The sequence below is a fragment of the Phanerochaete carnosa genome (assembly GCF_000300595.1).
Source record: "Phanerochaete carnosa HHB-10118-sp unplaced genomic scaffold PHACAscaffold_2, whole genome shotgun sequence".
NCBI classification, from domain to species: domain Eukaryota; kingdom Fungi; phylum Basidiomycota; class Agaricomycetes; order Polyporales; family Phanerochaetaceae; genus Phanerochaete; species Phanerochaete carnosa.
In genome coordinates, this window is record NW_006767629.1 from 302932 (window position 1) to 324564 (window position 21633).

Sequence of the window (21633 nt, forward strand, 5' to 3'; positions counted from 1 at the left end):
TATGAGGGTTTCCGTGAGATGATTTTGCCAGGCGAGCGGCTTCTCTTTTATCTTGACGCCTTTTATTTACGGCTCTAGGTTTGATCTTAGCCGCGTCACCACGAGGAAAGGGAAAGAGGCCTCGGATCGTGCCGTCGTTCGCAGACAAGGAAGGCGGCGGACCAACGTTTGCGACTCAAGTTCACGTTGGCCGTGAAAACACTCTTGCAATGTCGACGCAGCGACGGGCTCTTGTTTGTCACACCGGGCCAACGATATACAGCGCGCCTCTCCCTCGTAGTCGCGCCTGGAGAAAGAACATTCACGGATCAGGCCCTAGGCAGCATTTATCAACAAGCGGTCGTCTACTTGCCTTGGACTGTATCCTCGCTAACTCAGCCAGCCGCGATTCCAGCACATGCTCTATCATCAGGGAAAATTTCACCTTTGTAGCGCACGCGAATTGGCCGAACCACGTTTACGGACAAATTTACGAGTTAAACCGAATGGACGGTACCCCTCAAGACGTGGACGATGCTGCCTGAGCGACCAACATGGGCGGTGTGGCACGCATCTTCTGTGGCTTGCGCACCCGTCCACCTCCTCACGCCCCATTCCCCGGCCTTTCTTTATCGCATTTACGCCATAACATCCGTCACAACTCCATGACTATCAGGCATGTATACCAACAGCATCCCTCGCGAGCAACCCAGATGGACCGACTGCGCTGCGGCATTCGAGCAACGATCCCTTGGCAGCAGCCGCCATAGCTGTCCGCCTGGCTCCGCCCCTTATTCTCTATCCTTGTTCTCTGGTCCCGGCGCGATGGCAGGCACTGCAGCATTACAATCATTCTAGGGAGACGTTATGTGCGCGACGCCCAAACAACCCGTCTTCTCACGAGCGTTCGCGAGGAACCGTCATGTCCAGGATCGGGCGGAGTGTCTCCGAGAACTTTTTTTTCGCAAGCTGTGTATTTGCAGGCGGCTCCAAAATTAACCTTCTGTTACACTTGAATCTTTTCCTTCATTTCCCAGCGTACGTGACACACAGGATGTTGTTGACAGCTCCTATTGACCTTCTGTTGCGTTGAGCGGGTAACTTTGGACCGTGTACCCTGTTGATGGTTGTAAGCATCTTTCTCAGCTGCGTTGCGCAACGAAAGATGTACTGAGTTGTGATTATATACTGCAGCTCGCCAGGCGCAGCTGTACGGGATGCCGACTGACTGTGACGAAGGGTGCGCCAGACCGAGGGAGCTGAGCGGCCATGCCGTCCGGCAAATGACGACAGAGCTCTCTCACTCGACCCGTCGACCACCCAGCCAGAGAAACACTATACGAACGATTTGAGACTTCCGCGGAATCACCCTGGCTTTGCCTACAACGGCATCGTATGCTACTACTTCTTTCGTAACAGTTACTACAGGAAAGGTTTCGCACAGCACCCCCAACAGCACCCCCAAACCGAATCAGCACCTCTCCGCCGACAACTCAGCAAATGCGCTCCGTCCGCTTTCTGTATATTTTCAGCTCACTCTCTGTATGGCAGCGGGAGAGCTCTTCTCCTCGAGATGAGGTACGACTGTTAGGTCGCGGAAGTGCAGTACGCTGATCTGGCAGTCCTCGGGCGTGAAATATCTCTTGCGATGGCGGCCAGCTTATCGTTGTCGGAAAACACTGCCATGGTAGTTCTCATGGGTCATTTCTGGATCTAAATTTACTGGCGTTGCGCCAGCCACAGTGTTCACAGTTATCTGTATATTCAACCGCCCTTCGTGGTCAACATCGACGACCGCCTCCTGTCTTCACACCTCTATTACCGAGGAGAAGGCCGGAACCCTTGATACGCCCTCGTTATCCACCGCTTCACCAGCCCATCTACAAACTCTGTGGCTGAAACACGCTAATTTGTTGCTTAGCTGCGGTCTTGTACTCGCGCTCTCACGATCTCATCTTCATCATTGCAGGCCGGTCAAATTCGTCCCATCGATCTCTCGCCAACACTCGCCGCCTTAATATCACCTTCGTCATTGGAGCTATGTCATCTCAAGGAACCGACGCGTACATATTGGAAATGGGGATGCGACCACGCGTGATTCTGCGACCTTGATGTCCGCCCGCTCCACCATATCTCGCTCGTCCGAAAGGCGCTCAAGGGCCCCCGTTCGCGTCTCGGGTAGCTACCAGGTATGGCCTTTTGCCTTCGCAGTGGCATAGCGGCGGCGCGATACATGTTTCGATGGTTCGGCGCATCAGCGCTTGGCGAGACGTCAGCAAGGTTACGCTCCTCGCAACGTTCGCTGACCCAGAACTTTGGGATCGTGTCTCATGGCCTGCGCGGACGGCTCAGCTCCCTGTGCCGCTGGCTAAAGCTGCATTGTGGTGTAGCCAACACTGAGAGGCTTCCGGTGTCTTCGAGAACGCGGAGGATCCTCTCTTCAATTGACTCAAGGATACGCATCTTTGAGACGTCTTGCCGAGATCTGCTTGTGCTTGCAATCCCTTGGATAGCGGCGTGATTGGTTGTAGAGCGAATCGAGAGCGTTGGAAGAAAGCTGTAGCTTCCCGACTGGTTCTTCCAGGCGGCAGCTGCAGCGTGCTCCTCCGCTCATTTGTCTTCTTCTGCAGCGCAGGTGCCGTATGATGATGGTTATGGTTCTGCTATCCCTATCATCTTGTTAAGTTTCGGGTGGTGGTAAGGCCGCGTACTGTGCTGTGAGTCATCGCTGCCGGTTGCGGCTATCCGCGCCGGTATGACTGCGCGCGTCGTGGTACCGATTTTCACGGGCAAGAAGGAAGTATTGGTCCCAACGCATCATGCAACAGGCCATTGTGATGCTGTGATGGGTGGTAGACTCTCGTGCATCTAGACAGATACAAGACTACCTGTACACGGTAGCCATTGTTTTACGCATCAGCAGCATCATGCCTCTGCGAAGCATTGCACCGCTACGCTGATGCTGCCGCCATCGCTAACTTCAGAAAGCCATCTACGGCATACGTGTCCGAATGAACGAACATCACGGTGCGAACTTAAAAGTAGCGACTGAACTGAACGAGAGAAGGTACATGTGAACACGTCCATGGGATCCTGCTGATCACGTCGGGATGCAGCTGCATCTGCGCGTCCCGTCACTCCCGTGGTGGCACGTGGTTAGTCTACACAGTTTGTAAACTTCGTTTCCGGCGGGAAAAAAGAACAGGTCAACGTGACGGGCGACTGGTTCAGGGAGCGACGGTTTTGGCTTCACCTCCGCGAATTTATATATTCATCTTATCAATATTCAGCTATAACACCGTTCTATACTGTGATAAGTTGAATACCTCTGTTGTACAGATCTTCATTAAGATGTTTTACAATGTATGCCGGTCAATACTGAGATATTGATACCATGGACTTGATGGAGATACTTGTTCCATTACTGGGATCCGTGATGAAATTCAAAGCGGAGATGCCGTCAGCCTTCGTTCATTGACCGCGGGCTGTTTGAGTTGCCGGCACGCTCCCATGACCAGGCACACTCACGCCTGATCCAAGCTCAAATGTTGGTTGCATGGGAAGCACGGTATCAGCTGTCGTAGACGAGGATCAGAGCTCTCACCCATGGCAACCATTTCCCCCACATTTCCGACCAACGGACGTAGCTCAGCTATAGGTATCATCTGCCCTGCCCTCCCTCTCTCCCTCTGATAACCTGCTCCCCCGCAGCTAGGTCCTCATGATAGCGCGTTATCGACACTCCGAACATATCTATACAGACTTCAAGAGACACTGTTCATACATCCGTCCGGTGGCTGCGCGCACCGGTCAATGATAATAAAACGATCAAGGCATGGAAGCATATGTTCTGTGCCATCTTGACCGCGGTCAGCTCGGCTCGGGCCTCTGTGCGGTGTTATATCACGCGGATCCTACCAGCTGAGGGAAGGGTCGCCTCAGCAGCGTGTCCTGTGCGGCCTGGACGGCAGGGACGGCGAGCATTGAGGAGCGTGTGATATTGATATATATATAGATATATCATCCGTGTGCTGTTAAGGTCCAGCAACTTGTCGGCAAGCATGCTCGGATGTAGTGCGCAACGCGTGTTTATCCGTCACAATCTCACTCGGCGCATCGAAAGGAGATTATCGAACCTTGTTGGTCCATCAACCCATGGCCAGGCCGATGATGAGTCCCTGCCAAATTCTCCGCACGCCCACCAGCGTTTCTCGGAGGGACACAGCATCGGCATTCCCACGGGAATCTCCAAGTGGACAATGCGGAGATCTCAGATGCCTGGTTCCAGGCGAGCGCCCCGCTGCCTAGCACGGGCGAGCATCACCCGCTAGTATATATAAATGTCTGTGGATCCAGGTGTATGCGCAACTTCTTCCCGAATCCTGTCTGCAAGTCTCGATTACTTCGTCATGTCCTCCTCGACCTCCTCACGAGCCCCTGAGCGTATCTCCCTCCCGAGCATCCACGAGATGTTCCCAGGTCAGTGTACCGCATAGCATCTCTTGATGCCTCCCCTTACAGTTGTTTAGAGCATCTCATGGCTCTCCCCCCTCGAAGAGAGCACCGAGCATCCACAGTTGCAGGTCATCCGCTACCGCATCCGACGGTATCACCTCTCGTGGGCAATCGACTTAGATTGCCCGTCGATCCTCTGCCCACTGCTGTGCAGACGGGCCCGGAACCGCCGCAAGAACCGACACGACGAGCAGACCAAGCAGACGAAGAGAGGAGACATGTGTGCCTAACATGCGGCAAGGCTTTCAACCGCCCCAGTAGCCTCTCCATCCATGTCAACACTCACACCGGTGCAAGGCGTGCGTCTTCCTCTTTTGGCCGTCTCGCGCATCACTCTCTCTGACGCCGCCTCTCCAGCGTTCGAGTGCCCATTCCCAGGCTGTGGCCGCCGCTTCAACGTCAACTCGAACATGCGCCGCCACCTGCGCAACCACAATTCTCCCTCACGCCCGCTGAACACTGCCTCGCCGTACACATATCCGCTGACGACTGTCCCCCGACCGCTTCCGCCCACGGCCTCGACGAGCTACGGCGCGCCTGTGCACCCACCGGCATCGAACCATACGCAATATCGTAGCTCAGACTCCGGAAGCGAGGAGGATGAGCTGTCTGAGTCTGAGTCGTGGGAGCACGAGCGTGAGGACGAGCTGGCCGAGGAAGTCGACCGGCTCAGGCTCCGCGCCCACTCGACCTCGAGCACTGCATCCTCGCCGCGTGCGCAGCCTGCAAGTCCATCGCACCACTCACGAGGAGGATTATGCACGACACCCGGCTGCCGCGATTGTGGGCGTTCTACGGTGCTCCATCCCTCGGGTCAGGTGTACCGCTCTAGACCCTGAGGCCGCGCGGGCGCCAGGCTGAGCTGTCTCCCGTAGTGGCGCCCTGCACAGCCGCCTGAGCCTCCATTCATCCTTCAATGCCGTCATATCTCCCATCCATGCACTCGGGATTGCTCACGAACTTGAACACTCGAGGTCTCGTACTCGTAAATCGGATAGAAAATGACGTATTTTATTTTCGTTTCTTTCTCATCGCATTGAATCACGATCAGCGACTCCAGGATTTGGCTGAATAAATTGACGTACTTGTGCTTCCATGCAGGGTTATACTTGGCTTTCCAGAGTACACCCAAAGAATGCGCGAAGGCTTCCATGACACGAGGGTCCTGCACTGCCAGGATAGTCTGCGGGAGAGGGCATGGAGCATTTTCGATCAACAATAATATGTCTTGCTTGGCATTGTGGAATTAGGAGGACGGAGAATGCTGCTTGACCGGGACAAGGGTCATCTGCCGCGAAGATGTTAGCGCGCAAGATGTCGACTTGCATCAATCGCCGATAGAGGTGATGGCTGGGAGGGCAGATATCCATATGTGGCGAGTCATAATCGGCGTCACTTCAGCTCCGAGGCCCCGTGTCCCCACTACGCCCCACGATGCCCTCTTCTACAATTGTTTGGCAAGCGTACCGCTGTATATTTTTCAAGTGGAGGGGTTTTATGCCATGGTTTCGTGTAACCGTTGCAGTAGCGAAGATAAGAGACAACTTCTACCAGTGTAAGCTCTCCAACCCTAGTCGATTCGTGTCATGGTCGCATCCGTTGCAATTAGGAAGCCGAAGGGAATCTATGAAGAGCATTCCAGGACGAGATATACAAGCTCCCTTAGCGTATACCGCTGCTTCTCATGTGCCCATCTGAGATGGAAGGATCATTTGGTCCTGAATCGCACACTGCACGGTGTTCTTCATGTTGATATTCTAGTATCGTCAGCTGGATGATACTTGTAGATTGTGCGCGCCCGCCGCCAGCCTGTCCCCGCTGACCCGGTTCCTTTTCCAGGTTTTTTTTTGTCGCGTCGCCATAGCATTAGCTCCCTGAGCTGACGCGCGCGAAAGATGAGACGCGCGTCGAAAGTTGAACATACGCCAGGGCGATTGTCTCAGTGAGCTTCCCAGTGTGTCATGCCTGCAATGCAATGTTTCACACCGTACGAGTACTGATACATCTCGCTTGACGCCACCATAGACAGACGAAACGCGCCTGTGGTCATAACACAATACAAGATACTGCGCCGCTTGCTGCGTCACCCTCTTTATTATGATTAGCGTGTTGAGACTCCATTGCTATCCACTGCACTGACTTCCCAACAGCAGAACAAACTGACACGTCCGGGCCCGCTCGAAGGATGAGTCATGTTGCCGTGAAACATATATACCACGCCGGCTGCTACTGAGGGCCTATGGCAGGCGAGACATCGCATTCTGCAATGCGACATGGCGAGAGCCTCCCCAGCATTCGTGAGCTCTTCCCTGGTAAGCGTGTCAAAGCAATGCTATTTATTGCCCACGCTGATATGACAACAGAGTATTTCCCCAACAGGGAACTCGAGGCTCCGAAGCAGAGCGTACCGGGGCTGCAGCCCGTGTATCAGCATCAAGCACCGTCTACAGCAGCTGCAGGGCAGACGAGGAAGAAATACACCTGCGAGGCATGCGGAAAACTCTTCCAAAGGTTAGTCTCGTCGTATTATTGCTTCAGATCTACGTTGCTGACCGCAATTGCCAACTTTGCTGCCTGCAGGCCAAGCAGCCTTCGGAATCATATGACATCGCATTCCGGCGAAAGACGTGAGCCTAGCCTCAGTGTTTGTACATCCGAACAGGGCGACTGACACCCGTTCTATAGCCCATGGGTGTCCGTATCCGGGCTGCAACAAGCGTTACTCGACGAGATCAAACATGCAGCGCCATGCCACTGTCCACGCAAGTCCAGGCACCGCCACTCCATGCTCCGTTGGCGTGCCTTGTGTTGTCTCCGAGCCGATGCCTGACGGAAGTTGGAGCCTAGCGTCCTCGCACGCCGGCCGATAATGCCAACGCCACGTACTAGCGTGCTCAGCGCGATCGTTGCGCTCATTGCTCTCACACCGCAATCCCTCAGACATGATGTACTGAGCCAGTCGACGGTAAACTGTGCAGGCATCCGGCACGTTTCTTACCTTAAATTATGTCGCTTTGGGTATGTGCAGCTTCCTTGCCAGAGGGTGGAAAAACTATGTTCATGATTTTGCCTATAAGAACCCCTTCAAAGACTACCGCGACACACCCTGTGGGCTTTTGTAGACAATCGTAGAATATATCGCCCTGACATCGACATTATTCCACATTTTTGTCCATCTCGAGCCGCTGAATGCTTGCAGGCCACATAGGTGCGGGTGCGAGCGAAAAGTGGCTTCGCGTAGACGCTTGAATTTGCGGGAGCTGACTGCTCCCCGGTCCACGCCATCGACCGTCTCATCGCCGTATGTGCGATAAAGGTTGCGGCAGTTCGTGCCTCTTCACACGCCCATCCGTGTCGCCGGTGAGCTTCTGTTGCCGCAGCCTGTCGGGCATTGGGCTCGGAAGAAGGGGTGTCGTCAGATCAAGCAGGGTAAGTTACGTCATGGACTTCTTGTTCCCACAGCTGCTAATCCTCGCGCACAGCCGGCATCCCTGAACGTGCGTCGCAGAAATTGACCAGCCGTGATAGATGAGGACCATAGAAATCGGAGGTGACAGAGCCTAGCGTTTCATTATGCTAGATTTGTAGCGCCTGCGAGGAACTACGCGCGCGGTTTCAGTACTCGGCCATTCCTTGCTTAGTTAACGAGCGGCAGGCACATGCTTTTGTTAGGCTGTACGTGTACGTGGCTATTTCTTCCGGCTCCGATCTGCGGACGGGCATTTTGCGCACCGCTCGCTGGGACGCGTAAGCATCAAAGCGAGCAAAGCTTCACTAGCAGGGCATAATGCGGCTGCGCTGACAATCAAATTTACTTTATTTCATTGAGATTATCGAGATACTTTACGGTGGAAGGCGATTAAGATATGACTTGTCGTTCCTAGCACTTGACTTGGCTAGTAGAGAGATAGAAAGGCGCGCAGTTTGGATGTACTTTGGACATTCCTGCTGCGCAGTCGTCGTCAAATAGCTGTCATTTTTTCTTCCTAAATTCTTCATATGAGCCTCTGAACGCAGACCTTCGTTGTTGCTGTGTTGGTTCGGGCGAAGCGTGAACAAGCAAGGGCTAAACGCACGCAGCGCTTGATTGGGCCTAGATCTAACCCATCAGACCCATCACTACGGGTCCGGCTATCTCCGCGCCACGAAGCCCCGCCAGCTGCGCTTGCGTATGCAGCGGCTCTTACCCGCATCCCACCTCTCCCACCAACCACATTCTGACGACAGACACTCGCCACCCGACTTGGGCCGTCACTGCAGCAGCTTGACCTACGTGTCCCCATGCCAATCAATCCAAGTGTTTCGGAGTGTTGGTAAAATCTCCCGAAATGGCGCGACTTTTCTACAAGAGTCACCTTTGTGTCGGCTGGGGTCGGGCTTTGCCCCCAAATGGACTTGCATTTGATATGTGTGAAGTTTTTTCTCCTTCATTTGGTTCTCATATCTAACGATGGCGTAAAGGATCCGGATGTTGTGACGTGGCCAAGGCTCGCTGTCATTCGTTCGCACTTAGTCACCGGCATACGCACACTGCCCCTCGGCTATCGAGTACGTTAGAGGAGTCTTGGTGCTGCCACGATGGAAGGAGGGGCTTGATTTTGGATAGAGGGAGCACCAGGGTGGTACGCAGACATGTATTTGGAGCAACGGTGCACTAATGTTAGGCTTGCTGACCGGCACAGGACTCGAGCATGTCACCCCTCGGTCTCTCATGTCACACCATTCCATCATTCAAGCGACTGTTCCTAGGATTGATGAGCAGAGGGGGCCAATCTTACATCATCAGACTACGCTCCAGCGCTACCGAAGGTCTCTGGGGCTGCGCGAGTACAGAAACGGGCCCCAGCGACGCTACGCTGCGCGCAGAGGTTCTGATTGCTGGATAAGCAACAGTCCATTCAGCCAATGGCGTCTCCGTATTCCGGTCACGAGACAGACCTCCCCTGATATGCACCGCGCGATGGGTGTGCGAGAAGCGGCTGAAATCAAGGCTACTCGACGCCGGTGACAGGAGCACTGGCGGCAAGAGCAAATCGTGGGTCCGCTCGTGCAAAGAGGAAGAGATGGGAAGGATTTACTGGTATATGAAGATGTTGAGATTTCTTGGTCATCCCGAGGCACCCATGGTCGGCGATGCTGACCATCCCTCGGACTCGTTACCAAGCATCCGCGATGTATTCCCTGGTCAGTATCAGCATGAATCCACTCCCGAGAACACTGTTACTCAGTCGGGGCCTATCCAGACCAGTTCCCAGCACCCAGCGCACAGGCGGCTAGCATCGAGAACCCCCAGAGCGGAACGCAACAGCCACCACCCGAGGCAGCGGTGAGTCAGGTGTCTCTTCCTCCGACCGTCGCTGACAGAAGGTGTTGCCTCCTAGCCATCCTCCGCCCAAGAAGAAGCCTATGCAAAGCGCAAATACGTATGCGAAACCTGCCACAAACGATTCCTCAGGTGTGTGCGTTCATGCTCTCCACGTTCTCACGGTACTCATATGGTCGACTCACAAGGCCAAGCAGTCTTCGAGCACATCTTGTCGTTCATACCGGGGATAGACGTACGTCCCGCCGCCACCTCCGTCAGCCAGCGCACACGCTTACTCACGTCATCGCGGCAGCATACCCTTGTCCGTATCCCGGGTGCACAAAACGCTTCACGTCCAAGTCTAATATGAAGCGCCACCGCCAGACCCACGGCTCCGCGGCATCAGACGCTGCGCCCGCCGCTGGCCCCTCTACAGCGCCGGGCGCGCTGGACACCGTCGCGGCGCAGGCGTCGTCATCGTCGTCCACGTCGCCGAGTGCCGGCCACTTTGGCGTGTTGAACCTCGACCAGCTGCATCCGTCGCACTCGCCAGGCGCTGCTGGCCAGCAGCGAAATACAAATCCCTGAGCGCCGCCGTCGAGCGCGGTCGGGCTGTATTGCGCGAACTGTTTCGTTCCTTTCCTTTCCTAATTTTGTCGAAGTCGCCGTGTTACGTGTAGAAGCGCTTATAATTACGGGGCCCGTACTGCCCCCTTTTTGATGCTGTACAGGGCGTACATGTTGTCTGGGAGCAAATCAAAAAACCGTTTGCAGGCTGGCGCAGTGGCTCGTCGACGTGGCAAGCGTATCACGGCCGTCTACGTCATGGCGCAAGCTGCGTACCATGCGCATGAGGCCACATAGGCTCTTGCCAGCACACTGGTCACGCGTAGCTGCACCTGCATAAGGATAAATTCCAAAAGATGCGCGGATCCAAGCGGAAGGACGTGCGAGGCGGGACTGCCCGTTCGTTGTCTCGGGCGGGTCGGGGGGCGGGGGTGGTTCACGTGACAATGACGTCACGCGGCAAGAAGCGCCTCGGAAGCGCGACGTTGCTGCTGTGGCATGTCCAGCGCATCGATGTGTCGGTTGACTCGGCTCCTGCTGCGCTGGGCTGCAAAACCCGTGGAAGGCTGTGGGTAGCTGCTCGTGACGGGAGCTGGTACCTGTGCTCGCAAAGATGTTGAAGAAAGGCTGTGCGTTCGTGAATATTTATACAGCTCATCGAGACCCTGCCGCTGACATCGATGTGTGCCAGGGATCACTCGGCCGACTTATCGGCCAGCGGAGTGCGACATTGTCACATCTTTCTGTCAGAGCGTTTGCATTCCCGGTGCTTTGGAGCTCGGCCAGCTTGGCCACGTCATTGAGATCTTCCTTTACGCCGGCATGCCTTGTGCGCTACCGCCTGCATGCGCCAGAATAAGCACGTTTGTGCGATCAGCGAGTTGCAGTGGTGCTGCTTGAGTAGAACGCGCGGGTGAGGTTTCACAAAGGTACGGCATAGCATCACTAAGCTGTCCGCTTAGCCCAGCCGCCTTTTCAGCTGCAATCTTCTTCAAGGCGCGTATCGGCGTCTTTAAACGAGTTACTAGGCACGGTCGTCCTCGATACTTCGTACAGCACATCTCGACATAACTGCCTGAAAGAGCCGCTGAGGAGGAAGAGTTTGGAAGCTAGGAACCGATCCCAGCACTGTGGAGTGCCGAGTGCTATAGCTTGGCCTTGGCCTGCTGTCTTTTATAGGCTAAGAATGAAATCACACCGCGGTGAGATTCTCAGAGAACAGAGCCATCATACGTCTCTCTCACTTTCCTTGAACTACTTCGCACGTGCGCTAGGAATAAAGCTACAGTTGCTCCTTGAATTTCGCACGGGACCCCTAGGTTTTCAGTAAGAATATCATCTTCAGCACAATACCGCGAGTTTGCGACCACTGTATATCTTTTCTTACGTCCAATAATACGCGCAGGACTCTTCAAAGCTTTCTCACAAAATGGCTTACGTGATTACGACTGTGGCACGCAAGTGAACCTGTCACACCCGACGCGGAGTTTGCGAATCGCCCCTTGGAAGGCAGCCGGCGACCATTGCCGACGGAATAGACGTCCTCGTTCCCGCATATATCTCGTAACTGTGGGGCATTATCCGTCCGGATTATGGTTCGTTCTACGACAGTTCTGCGTCTATAGGAACGAGTAGGACTTTGCCGTGCCGTTTGAGCGATGTCGCTCGCTTTGGGCTTCCGCACCTCAGCGGCCTGTTACTACGTCCCAAGGTGCATAATCATCGTGGCCGGCATGTACTAATGATCTGTCGTACGGCATAGAAGTTTCAAGGGGACAGCACTCTATGCGTGCTTACAAAGGCGGGCGCTGATTTTAAGCGATCCCCGAAACTCAGTCGCGGGAATAAGAATGTATTGCTTCCACTTTCATCCCGTAAGCCCAGTCATGATAGCTGACAGCTGCTCGCAAAATAACCTACATGAGTGGAGGCCGAGCGTACACGGACCAGCGTCGGCATCGGAACATGGCGCCTCAGACGATGCTTGCCGTATGTCGGCAACGTTAGTAATCCACCGCAGTGTTTCCTAGCGCTAGACAGTACGTCGCCATGCTAGTAGTATTTCCGTAAAATTAATTCTTGCAGGTTCAACCTAGTACAAGCATAGTAACAACGCGCAAATTCTTGCATGCAAATCGGTGCTCCAGTGGGGTGTCATGCGAATATCGACGCGTCGCGGCGTCAACACGAGTTTTCTGCAAACCAATTAACTGGGCTGCAGGCCTGCAGCCGGATACAGTTCGGATATGTCAAACCCTTAATCTTTGCCGCGGTGCACTTGCTTAATCCGACAATGCCTCCTGAGATCTGGTGTCAAAGCATCTGTGACAGCGCAGATGCACGGGGAATGCGGCGAGGCGTGTGAGTGCACACGATCGTCGTTTACCAGCCGCTTGTGCAGCGCTTATCTCATCTGTTGGATAGGCCAGCTTTTACGACTGCGGCACAACGATGAACGATGACCCTCATTGTGAGTAGTACAGAAGTACTAATGGTCCAGAACCGTCGAACACGCTCACCCGGTGAACGCCCATCTAAGATCCAATTCGGATACCTCGGAGATAGCACCACGCAGCCGCAGGACATCACACAGGGTCTTGCGAATACGGTCATTCAAATTAGTCCGTGGATGGCGCTTCATGTCCGACTTTGTTGAGAAATGTTTGTTGCCGAGCTCCGCAGTCAGTCAGTGCGACAAAACTGTGTTCAGGTGCCTGCCACGCAGCGACAGCAATCTTTGTAGCGCGCGATGGAAGTCCACAAGTGACAATTGGGAGGAGCCTGTAAGGGATGGGCCGCGTGGACGATAGTAGCCCGAACGTGATGCGATATAGCATCAACCTTGCGCTGCACATTGTCACGCGGTCACGATAATTGAGAGAAAACAGGGCATTCAGCATACATTAGAAGCTGAAGACACAAGTTCGCAAAGATGTCGTTTGGTGAGGCAGACGTTTTGCGTCTGTTGGTGAAGAACAGCGAAAGAAAATGGCTGACATAACCAATTCGTGGCGTTCGGTCCGCCATCCTGGATTCGGAGGCGCCTGTCAACACTGTCATGGGGCGGTCAGCGATCACCGACGTTCTAGACTGCTCTAGCATATATATCGTCGTACACCAGTGCCGCAACATTTTGTCCCGGGAGTAACATAGCGACCGGCTCAAGAGTCAAGGGAGGCCGATACCGTACTGCGCCAATTTGTAATGACAAAGGAAAAAGCTCGAGAATAGACTTTTGCGCGCTGCTCAATATTGCAATTGCCAATACCAGAGCGCAACGCGAGAGCAGCACTATGCCCCGTGACTGTTTTTTTTTTTTTCAATAGCATACAGCTTTATCCAAAGTGCGTAGGTGAATTCACTTGGCACTCACGCTCTTGTATGAGTTCTAGCCTACATTGTATTTAACACAGCTGGTCGCCGCCGACGACACCCACCTAGTTTGTGCGCTTTGACTCTGTAAGCCCGAAACAATTTCAATCAGATCAATTAACTCCGTTGTTCGTCTGCACCGGCAGGGGCCAGGGCGAGCTATGTATCGGATCCTCTTGAAAAGATGGTGCTAAGTCAACATTGTTGCAAAGGCTGCAGAGCATTAGGATATAATGATGTATGCGGTGTTTTGGTCATCATGGAACTGTTATGGCTTCGCTGTATCATCTGATCGCGTAGGCTCCAGACCATGAGGGCAACTTTATGTGCAATGAGAAACCAGCTGCCGTAAACCCGAAGTCGGGTCTTACCCTTGTCCTACTCGAGCAGACAGACAGGGAAGAGCAAAATTAATTCCCAGCCATCTTGTACCCCCAATACGCTTCGAAGGATGTAACCCGCGGACGAGGTCACATCTCCGTTCCCCGACCGGGGACCAAGCTGTCGTCCGGAGACGCCCTGTGGTGTTTCCTCCCGCACGCAGTGCCTGCGCCCGCACCAAATGTCTTGTCCCGAGCACTGTTCTGATAGTCTCGCCCAAATATCCAACTAACCCTGTCTTCGCACTGATGCAGTGGGACAGTATTCGGCACTTTACAGAGAAGACGCGAATACGTAAGGATGTGACAAATTCTACATGCAAAGGGTATATTGTGGCTGCATGGCGACAAAGAGGAGATGGCAAGGGTTCTATGAGAATGACAGCGCTGTCACAGGCAAGAAGGTAAAGGTAATCCAGAGGCTCTAGGGGAGGGAGTATGCGTTCGAAGGGGCTGTGTAGGAACGCACTAACGCGCTGGATTCCCGCCCATTCAAATGTCGGGTGCCTTGACTGGGCCCGAATATCTTGTCTGGGTGGCGGTGGTGTGGGTATGGTGAGCGCGACGGTCGTGCTCGATGCACTAGCATGCGACGAATAATGACGGACTGGTAATGAACGTATCTGCAAAATCCGGAGCGACGTTGCATGGCCGGTCAGAAATGTCATGTGGCAAGTCGTCGAATCCCGAAACGGTGCGGCTTGGGCCGACGTGGGCGGTGGTATGGCGTCTCATGTTCGACTTTGTCGAAAACCGTTTGCTGCAGCCTGGGTACGGACACGGATAAGCTGTGACGCGGGCGTTAATTGCTTCAGATGAATGCACACACATATAAGTAAACATCTCACTCACGCCTCTCACCAGTATGTGAGACAGTATGGCTCCTGACGCTGCTTGGTCTGCAGATTGATGGCAGAATCAGCGACCTGGATCTAATCCATGATAGAATGCGACCCACCTCTGGAAACGCTTTCCGCATGCCTCACAGGCGTATTTCTTTTTCGCCTGATCTGCAACTGTTGCAGGGGGGGCCTGCCGCTGAGACAGGGTCTGTGGGCTGAGCACGTTCGGGTTCGGAGCCTCAGGCTTTTTGCTAGGGAAATATTCTGGTGGCACGTCAGTGCAAGAAATAAGTATGCTTCGTCGTTCGGGCTTACCGGGGAAGAGTTCGCGAATGCTTGGGAGACTTTCACCTTGTCGCGCCGCGGGGTAGGACATACCAGCTAACCTGAGCTCGTGGTGACAGATAGCGTGGTACATATATCATATGGGTGCCTCCACACCTTATCAAACGTAAGTACAAGGGCATTCGCATGGTGAAGCCCGATGCAATGCCTTGCAAGTGGTGTGAAAACACCCAAAGAGGTGGCCAGCTGTGCACTAACCCATACGTGGAGCAACCGCAGGGTCGCCTCTGATATCGGCATATGCGATACATGAGGAGAGCCGGTCCCGGAGTGTAGCCCAGCGGCACAGGGTTGCGCAGCAAGAAGTCGTTCAGACAGCTTCGCTGGCGTGTCTGGATATCCGGACTATTGCGTTAAGCGCGTCAGCTTCGGAGGCAAATGCTGTTGATACAGCGAGCCGCCATATAAAGACGGGATCAGAGCTAAAGAGACATGCCGGCGCATCTAGCTAATGGTGCCTTGGCATCAGTCCGATGAATGAAGACGGGCGAGCAGAATCCAGTTGCGCGCAGCCCTACACCGGACACTGCTTCTCTCCGCTTTCTACATGCAAGTAACAGGATGAACTATGAAGTTCATTGGATACCCATTATACACTCCATCAGCTCCTTTAGGCTTCGCCGACTGATAGAACCTTGAAAACTTACACGCATCGGCCGCATCTGCAGAACATGTCTCCTTGTCTTGGCTGGGTTATGTGGCTATGGGCAGCTACAGCAAACCATCAGGTAGAAGAGCAGAAAAAAGCCGGTTGGCAGATGCGATGAAGAGGATGGCATAGTTGAACAATCGTTGGTGTGCGATGCAGCGGCGCTGGGACGGCGCCGCTTAGAGCACTTTCCAAATGTGGCCATCGTCTCCAATCATCGGATCAAAGAACAACCGGCATCCCGCGGACTGCCATCCTCACAATAATTCAAGACCACTGCTGTATGTTCACTGACAGAAAATTACCAGCTATGAGAGTGCTGTGTGGTTGCTGACTGAGTTGACAGGTCATAAAGTCAGCCGACGACAGAGTCGAAGTTAGCGCCTAAACGGTTGCTGAGTCCCGCGCTCAGCCATAGGCTCAGGCTAAGAAAGTTCAAGACAGGCATTCGCCAGTACTGTATCTGGCCATCTAAAAGACGTGTTTAAATGCGCAGATGCCTGTTAGGGTTTAATCAATCGCAATACTGTAGCCATATGACCAGTCCGGCGGCGGGTATGACAAGTGACGGTCCGTCGCCAGTCCGGCGGGGTGGCGAATTTGACGGTGACCTACGACACCGGTCAAGAATGCGGTGGACAACTTGTAACGGCAACCCAGGCGTAACCCGATAGGGCCGCAACACAGAAAGGAAAGGCAATAGCGCCGCAGAAAGTGAAAGAAAGTTTTCTCCCATACGTCCTGCGCCGTAGGCCCGAAGATATTCAATATTAATTTTAACAGGAAAAAAATGCGAGAAGTGGCGGCACCCCTGGTAACGACATGACTGTCGTCATCAAGAGCGACGGTCGAAGCTATGTGATGCGTGATGCGCCGGACTGGTCGCACGGGCACAGTACCACCTTCTATAATATATGTTACTGAGCCTCTTTTCCCCTAAGAAGCTGCAGAAATGGTTGGTTGCTCACGATAGCGTGGCAGCCTTCATCCTCACGCAAATGTCGTACCTTTGCGCTTGCGTACCGGTTGATCGCTCGCTCACTTCATAGCTTCGTAGGTTGGCCTCTGTCCACCGACCTGATGACTTCAAATCTGGTGGGCTAATGATCCTTCTCGTGACGAGATCCCGGTGACTGCCCGATCGCAGACGTAGTCAGACTGATTTATGGCTAATTAGAGAACCGGACAGCGCCGGAACAGAGCGTCCTTTTGTCTCGTTTTGTTAATCGAGCAGCACCTTTACTCCCCCTCCACGACACCGGGGAGATATTCCGTCGCTTCGCTAGAGTCTGAATTGTCCCGCACATCATCTCGAGGACCCTGAAAATGAAAGAAACTGGGCTTACGGGGGCGTCGCGCTTCAATTTTATGGAAGCACGGACAATTCAGTCCGTTGGGAAAAGCCCAGGCAGCAAGTTGTGACAAAAAGACCGCAGCAGCCAGCCATTGATTCATCCAGTTCGTGCCCGAGACGGCGAAGAAAAACTACACAACTCCTGCTCAACCCTTGCGCTAGATACTTTGTAGGCGAACAGTGTCCAATTTCACGAGCAATAAATGTACTCGAATGAGGATTTAGAGGCGCGTAAGGGGCAGTGAATAGAATCTCTGGCAGCCACGAAGGGCAGCCTAAGCCTAACGTCCAGGAGTGGTACACCTAGCTTGATGCATGGCGCGTCATTGGGCGTGCATAATCGCGACAACCGAGCGTTGCGTATGATCCTATCCGCGAGGGGTACGGCGGACTCGCACGCTGCACGTGTGGAGAGGACGCGGCACTAGAGGTTGAGCGAGCGCGGAAGCGCAGGCGGTCGACGCCTTCAGCCAGCTCGCGCTCGTGCCCCCACTGCTCAGGTTCAGACAGCTCATCCTCGTCGCTGCCGGTATCCGAGCTGCGATGTCGTGTGGGGTACGAGACAGGCAGGTACGTAGATCCTGCAAAACCAGATGCGCCTGGGAACGGGGAGACGCGGGGGACCATCGTTAACGGATGTGTGTACGGCGAAGCGATGCTAAATTGGCGTGTGGGAGGCGTGTGATTGCGTAGGTGGCGGCGCATGTTTGAGTTAACATTAAAACGGCGACCACAGCCTGGGAATGAACACTCGAATGCTGAAGAGACGATATGAGACAAGTGCTGCGCGAGATAATCAGAAGAACCGGACGTACGCTTTGCGCCAGTGTGAGTGTTGATATGAATGGCGAGGCTGCTGGGGCGGTTGAATGCCTTGCTGCAGGTCGGGCATGCATGTTTCCGCTCCTCGTCCGCTCGCCGCGCCGTCTTCGGTACCCTCGATGGTGGCCTAGGGCCTGTCTGCGCCGTAGGCTGGAGCGAATCTTCAAGCAGTCCCGATATGCTGCATACGGGGGTCGGCACCGCCGCATGCGGTGGCAAGGGGCGCGATGGCGGAGGTGCTCGATACTTCCTCCTCGGAGGAAGGGCCATGAGATGTTCTGTCCACTGATGAGCGGCGGCATCTACTAGAGACACTATGCAGAATACTGACCTGGGAACATCTCGTGGATGCTCGGGAGGGAGACATGTTCAGAGGGCTGCGATGACATGGTCGTGTAGGCGAGCTTAGCAGAAAGGATCAGGGCCGAGGTACTGAATACACCTGGATCTATAAACGTTTATATATCAGCGAGTGATGCTCGTCTAGACTAGGAAGCGAGGCGCTGACTTTGATCAGAACCGAACATCTAAGATCTCCGCACCGCTTACTTGGAATTCTTGTGGGAACGCAGATGCCGTAAGCTGTGGACGGGCTCCGTAGACCCACGGAGACTCCAGATGGTATCATCAGCCTGGTTGCATCATGGTCAATTGACGGACTAACAAGGTTCGATAATCTGCTTTGGTACATATTCGCTAACGAATTGATGAACATTACCTTGAGAGCACACGGGTGATATGCGTATGATTAACTGGTGTGTATAGATGCAAGGGGGGGGGGGGGATATCCGAACAGTATCTCCTGTAAAAAAGGTCGGGAGTACTGCTAGCGCGCTGGCTCCATATGATGAAGCAGAGAGGGAGAGATGATCCCTCTTGGCCAAGCTACGCTCATGACAAACCGGGGGGAATGGTTGTGGTGAATGAGAGCCCCGATCTATGCCTATGGTACCGACACTGCTTGTCATGCAGTCAGACGTGAGCACGCGAGGTTATCGGAGCATGTCGGCTACTCAAGCGAAGCGCGATCAATGGACGAAGGCTGACGGGCATCGAGACCGTGCTGAGATCCCACCACACAGCTCGCCGTGATGTGAACGTTCTCATCATACCGACGACATCCGCATCACATCATTGACCCACATGTTGTATGCCGTCTCCACGAATACCTGTACTCTTATCTTGCCAAGATAATAGGATGCGCTGCTAGTCAACAGGTTGGACAGACGAGCTTGCGGCGCTAGAGCTTAGACAATCGTTATCTAGGACTAATCCGCTGTTATGTACGGACTGTACTTCTCCGACCGGACATGATACTTTCCGGCTATCCGGACGAGGAGGCCGATCACGGGATGTGAACGTACAGCAAGATCTTAACGCGATCTGGGAGGATCACATCGACGTCTTCACTGGAGTATAATTTTCCCCATTTTCCCCACTCGCAACGTACAGGCTCGCACGGACAAGCGTGTTCCTGGGACATTCAGGCCATAGATGGTCCTCCGCATACAGCGGCTGTGAGGGTATCAGCGTCGCGTCGCAGGGCCTCGTTGAGGCATGATACTGATGCGCTAGACAAGAGCTACCATGTACAGACAAGCTAATATTGATCCAGATGAAGGAATATCTCCCGCTCATCGCAGCATCAAGACGATCTGCCGCACGAGTCAAGCAGTGGCAGTCCCGCCGTTGAGATAATCTATCGAGCGTATGCAGTAGCTCCAAACCGCCAACGAAGGCGTCGTTCAAAGCCCGCGTTTATCGCTCAGGCTCGCTCCTCGACAGCAATACTACTCACAGCCATACGGCGCTTGCGGAGGGGAAGACAAACGAGAATTGGGAGACGCTCAGCCGACGCTCAGGAAGTTTCTCTAAGAGTCACGACGTCCTCTCGATGCCGCTCGACTGAGGACCCGGGTCTCAATTCGCCACGGCCATCGCTCCAGCGATCTCGCATATGCATTCTCAGAGACTGCAAGCGCATGCAGATCGTGTCAAAGATGCGTATGCTCGGGTGAAATCCGGGGAACGTACCCCGCATTCTCGGGGACAGAAACGGCGCCCGTCGTGTAACAATGTAGTCTCGGCCAATGGCACAAAAGGGGGAGCACATTCGGGCGGCTGCACAGCATGCCGCGGCGGAGCGCCCGTTGCAGGCGACGTCCTCCGGATTCCAGGCTTGCGAACGCCGGAAGTGTGCTCCTGCCGATAATCTCGCCTGGAGTGCCTTGTGCCGAGTTTCTAATAGGCGTTGGAGCGCGGCGCGGCGTCAACCCTGCGATACGGAAAAAGAGAGGATCTTTAGCCGACGTCTGCCCGTGGCGCGGATGACGAGAAGAGTTCAAAGATTCCTGGACGCCCACAAAGACAAGCGACGTGGACGCGGATAATTATCAAAGTTGCAGAAACACGCTGCATCGTGCCTTTGTCCCCAATGGACATGCGTCGGCAATGTCGGGGCGCCAATGGGATGGGTGGTATCAAAGCGGTGAGTACTGACCAGAAACTGATGAGACAAAATAAGGCGATTCAACGTGTCTGTAGCAATGCGGTGACCGCGGAGCGAAAGTATAAGGCCTCAACGAAACGTCAAATCGACACGTTTCAGCAGCAGAGTTGTCAGATGGGATGGTGGATGGCGGGAGTGTATCAAGGGTCTCTCTGCGCAAGCGGCGTAGCAATGTGGGGATGCGCAGATTCCGTGGGTAGGGCGCAGCTACGAAAAGCAATCTAGAGAGGGCTGAAAGACAGGTGGTGGTTGACGAGATCGGTAGGAACGGTGTGAGCTTTGCGACAGGCGCCACGGTACATTCATTTGTAGTGACGGCCAGCGAGGGTGACAACGCCAGGACGCTCCCCAAAGACAAGCTATTGGCAATTACTGTCTGGAATATCTTGGCCCCGGAGACCTCTAGCTGGACCAGCGTACTGCACTCGAGCGGCGTGGCGGTCGTACACCATTCGAGAAGAAGAGCCCCGCCGCCGCAATGGAGAGATTGTGCACCTCGTGCGGCGTGCATGCGCCAAAGAATAGTTGTCGAATTGCGATAGTGAAAATCGATTCGATTCGAGGCGTCGTGCGGTATGCCACTCGTCAGGGCTGGGACGAACGAGTCCATAGGCCGATACGTACAAAGCCGGAATGATACCTAGCTCCCTGGTACGGTGTCGTTCTGACGGAGTGGTCGGCAAGTCAAATAGAAGATTCCGCCGTCAGCTGTCAAGAGGCGTAAGCGCTCAGGCTCTCCAGCTCAGCACAACGGTGGAGCAGATCGTTGGCCGACAGACGCTGCCCGCAGCGAACTGCACGCCAGGTACACCAGCAAACGTCGGTCGGCCAAAGGTTGAGTTGGATCGTAGAGCGAAGCAACAGCGGCCTGCGGAGGCACAGCTCGCGAACCCCACTTGGAGACGCCCTGCCCGTCACAGGCACCAGCATCGCTCATGCGCGTGAGCGCTCATCGGACAAACTCGTCCGGGTGCCGCGCGCATATCACCTCTAC

The 21633-nt window shown here is 54.3% G+C and overlaps 6 protein-coding genes across 6 annotated transcripts; 4 read left to right on the forward strand and 2 right to left on the reverse strand.

Moving 5' to 3' along the window:
- The first annotated feature begins 4375 nt into the window (after positions 1–4375).
- PHACADRAFT_248904 (uncharacterized protein) lies at positions 4376–5589 on the forward strand. The gene is made up of 3 exons (XM_007391350.1): positions 4376–4458; positions 4509–4793; positions 4852–5589. The coding sequence occupies exons 1-3, from the start codon at positions 4389–4391 to the stop codon at positions 5331–5333; spliced, it is 837 nt and encodes a 278-aa protein (XP_007391412.1). The 5' UTR covers positions 4376–4388; the 3' UTR covers positions 5334–5589.
- A 1258-nt stretch (positions 5590–6847) lies between these two features.
- PHACADRAFT_88447 (uncharacterized protein) lies at positions 6848–7364 on the forward strand (the record flags this gene model as incomplete). The annotated part of the gene is made up of 2 exons (XM_007391351.1): positions 6848–7121; positions 7180–7364. 2 exons carry the CDS (start codon positions 6848–6850, stop codon positions 7362–7364), a joined length of 459 nt encoding a protein of 152 aa, XP_007391413.1.
- A 1572-nt stretch (positions 7365–8936) lies between these two features.
- Positions 8937–10503, forward strand: PHACADRAFT_112932 (uncharacterized protein). Its single transcript, XM_007391352.1, has 5 exons — positions 8937–9678; positions 9738–9820; positions 9876–9949; positions 10006–10052; positions 10113–10503. The coding sequence occupies exons 1-5, from the start codon at positions 9558–9560 to the stop codon at positions 10385–10387; spliced, it is 600 nt and encodes a 199-aa protein (XP_007391414.1). The 5' UTR covers positions 8937–9557; the 3' UTR covers positions 10388–10503.
- A 4446-nt stretch (positions 10504–14949) lies between these two features.
- On the reverse strand, positions 14950–15911 carry PHACADRAFT_205070 (uncharacterized protein). Its single transcript, XM_007391353.1, has 3 exons — positions 15276–15911; positions 15077–15224; positions 14950–15017 (listed from the first exon to the last, which is right to left on the reverse strand). Exons 1-3 carry the CDS (start codon positions 15376–15378, stop codon positions 14963–14965), a joined length of 306 nt encoding a protein of 101 aa, XP_007391415.1. The 5' UTR covers positions 15379–15911; the 3' UTR covers positions 14950–14962.
- A 1454-nt stretch (positions 15912–17365) lies between these two features.
- Positions 17366–18600, reverse strand: PHACADRAFT_112933 (uncharacterized protein). The gene is made up of 3 exons (XM_007391354.1): positions 18462–18600; positions 18124–18408; positions 17366–18066 (listed from the first exon to the last, which is right to left on the reverse strand). Exons 1-3 carry the CDS (start codon positions 18517–18519, stop codon positions 17612–17614), a joined length of 798 nt encoding a protein of 265 aa, XP_007391416.1. The 5' UTR covers positions 18520–18600; the 3' UTR covers positions 17366–17611.
- A 1062-nt stretch (positions 18601–19662) lies between these two features.
- PHACADRAFT_248914 (uncharacterized protein) lies at positions 19663–20776 on the forward strand. The gene has a single exon (XM_007391355.1). The coding sequence runs from the start codon at positions 20221–20223 to the stop codon at positions 20518–20520; it is 300 nt and encodes a 99-aa protein (XP_007391417.1). The 5' UTR covers positions 19663–20220; the 3' UTR covers positions 20521–20776.
- Positions 20777–21633: the final 857 nt, after the last annotated feature.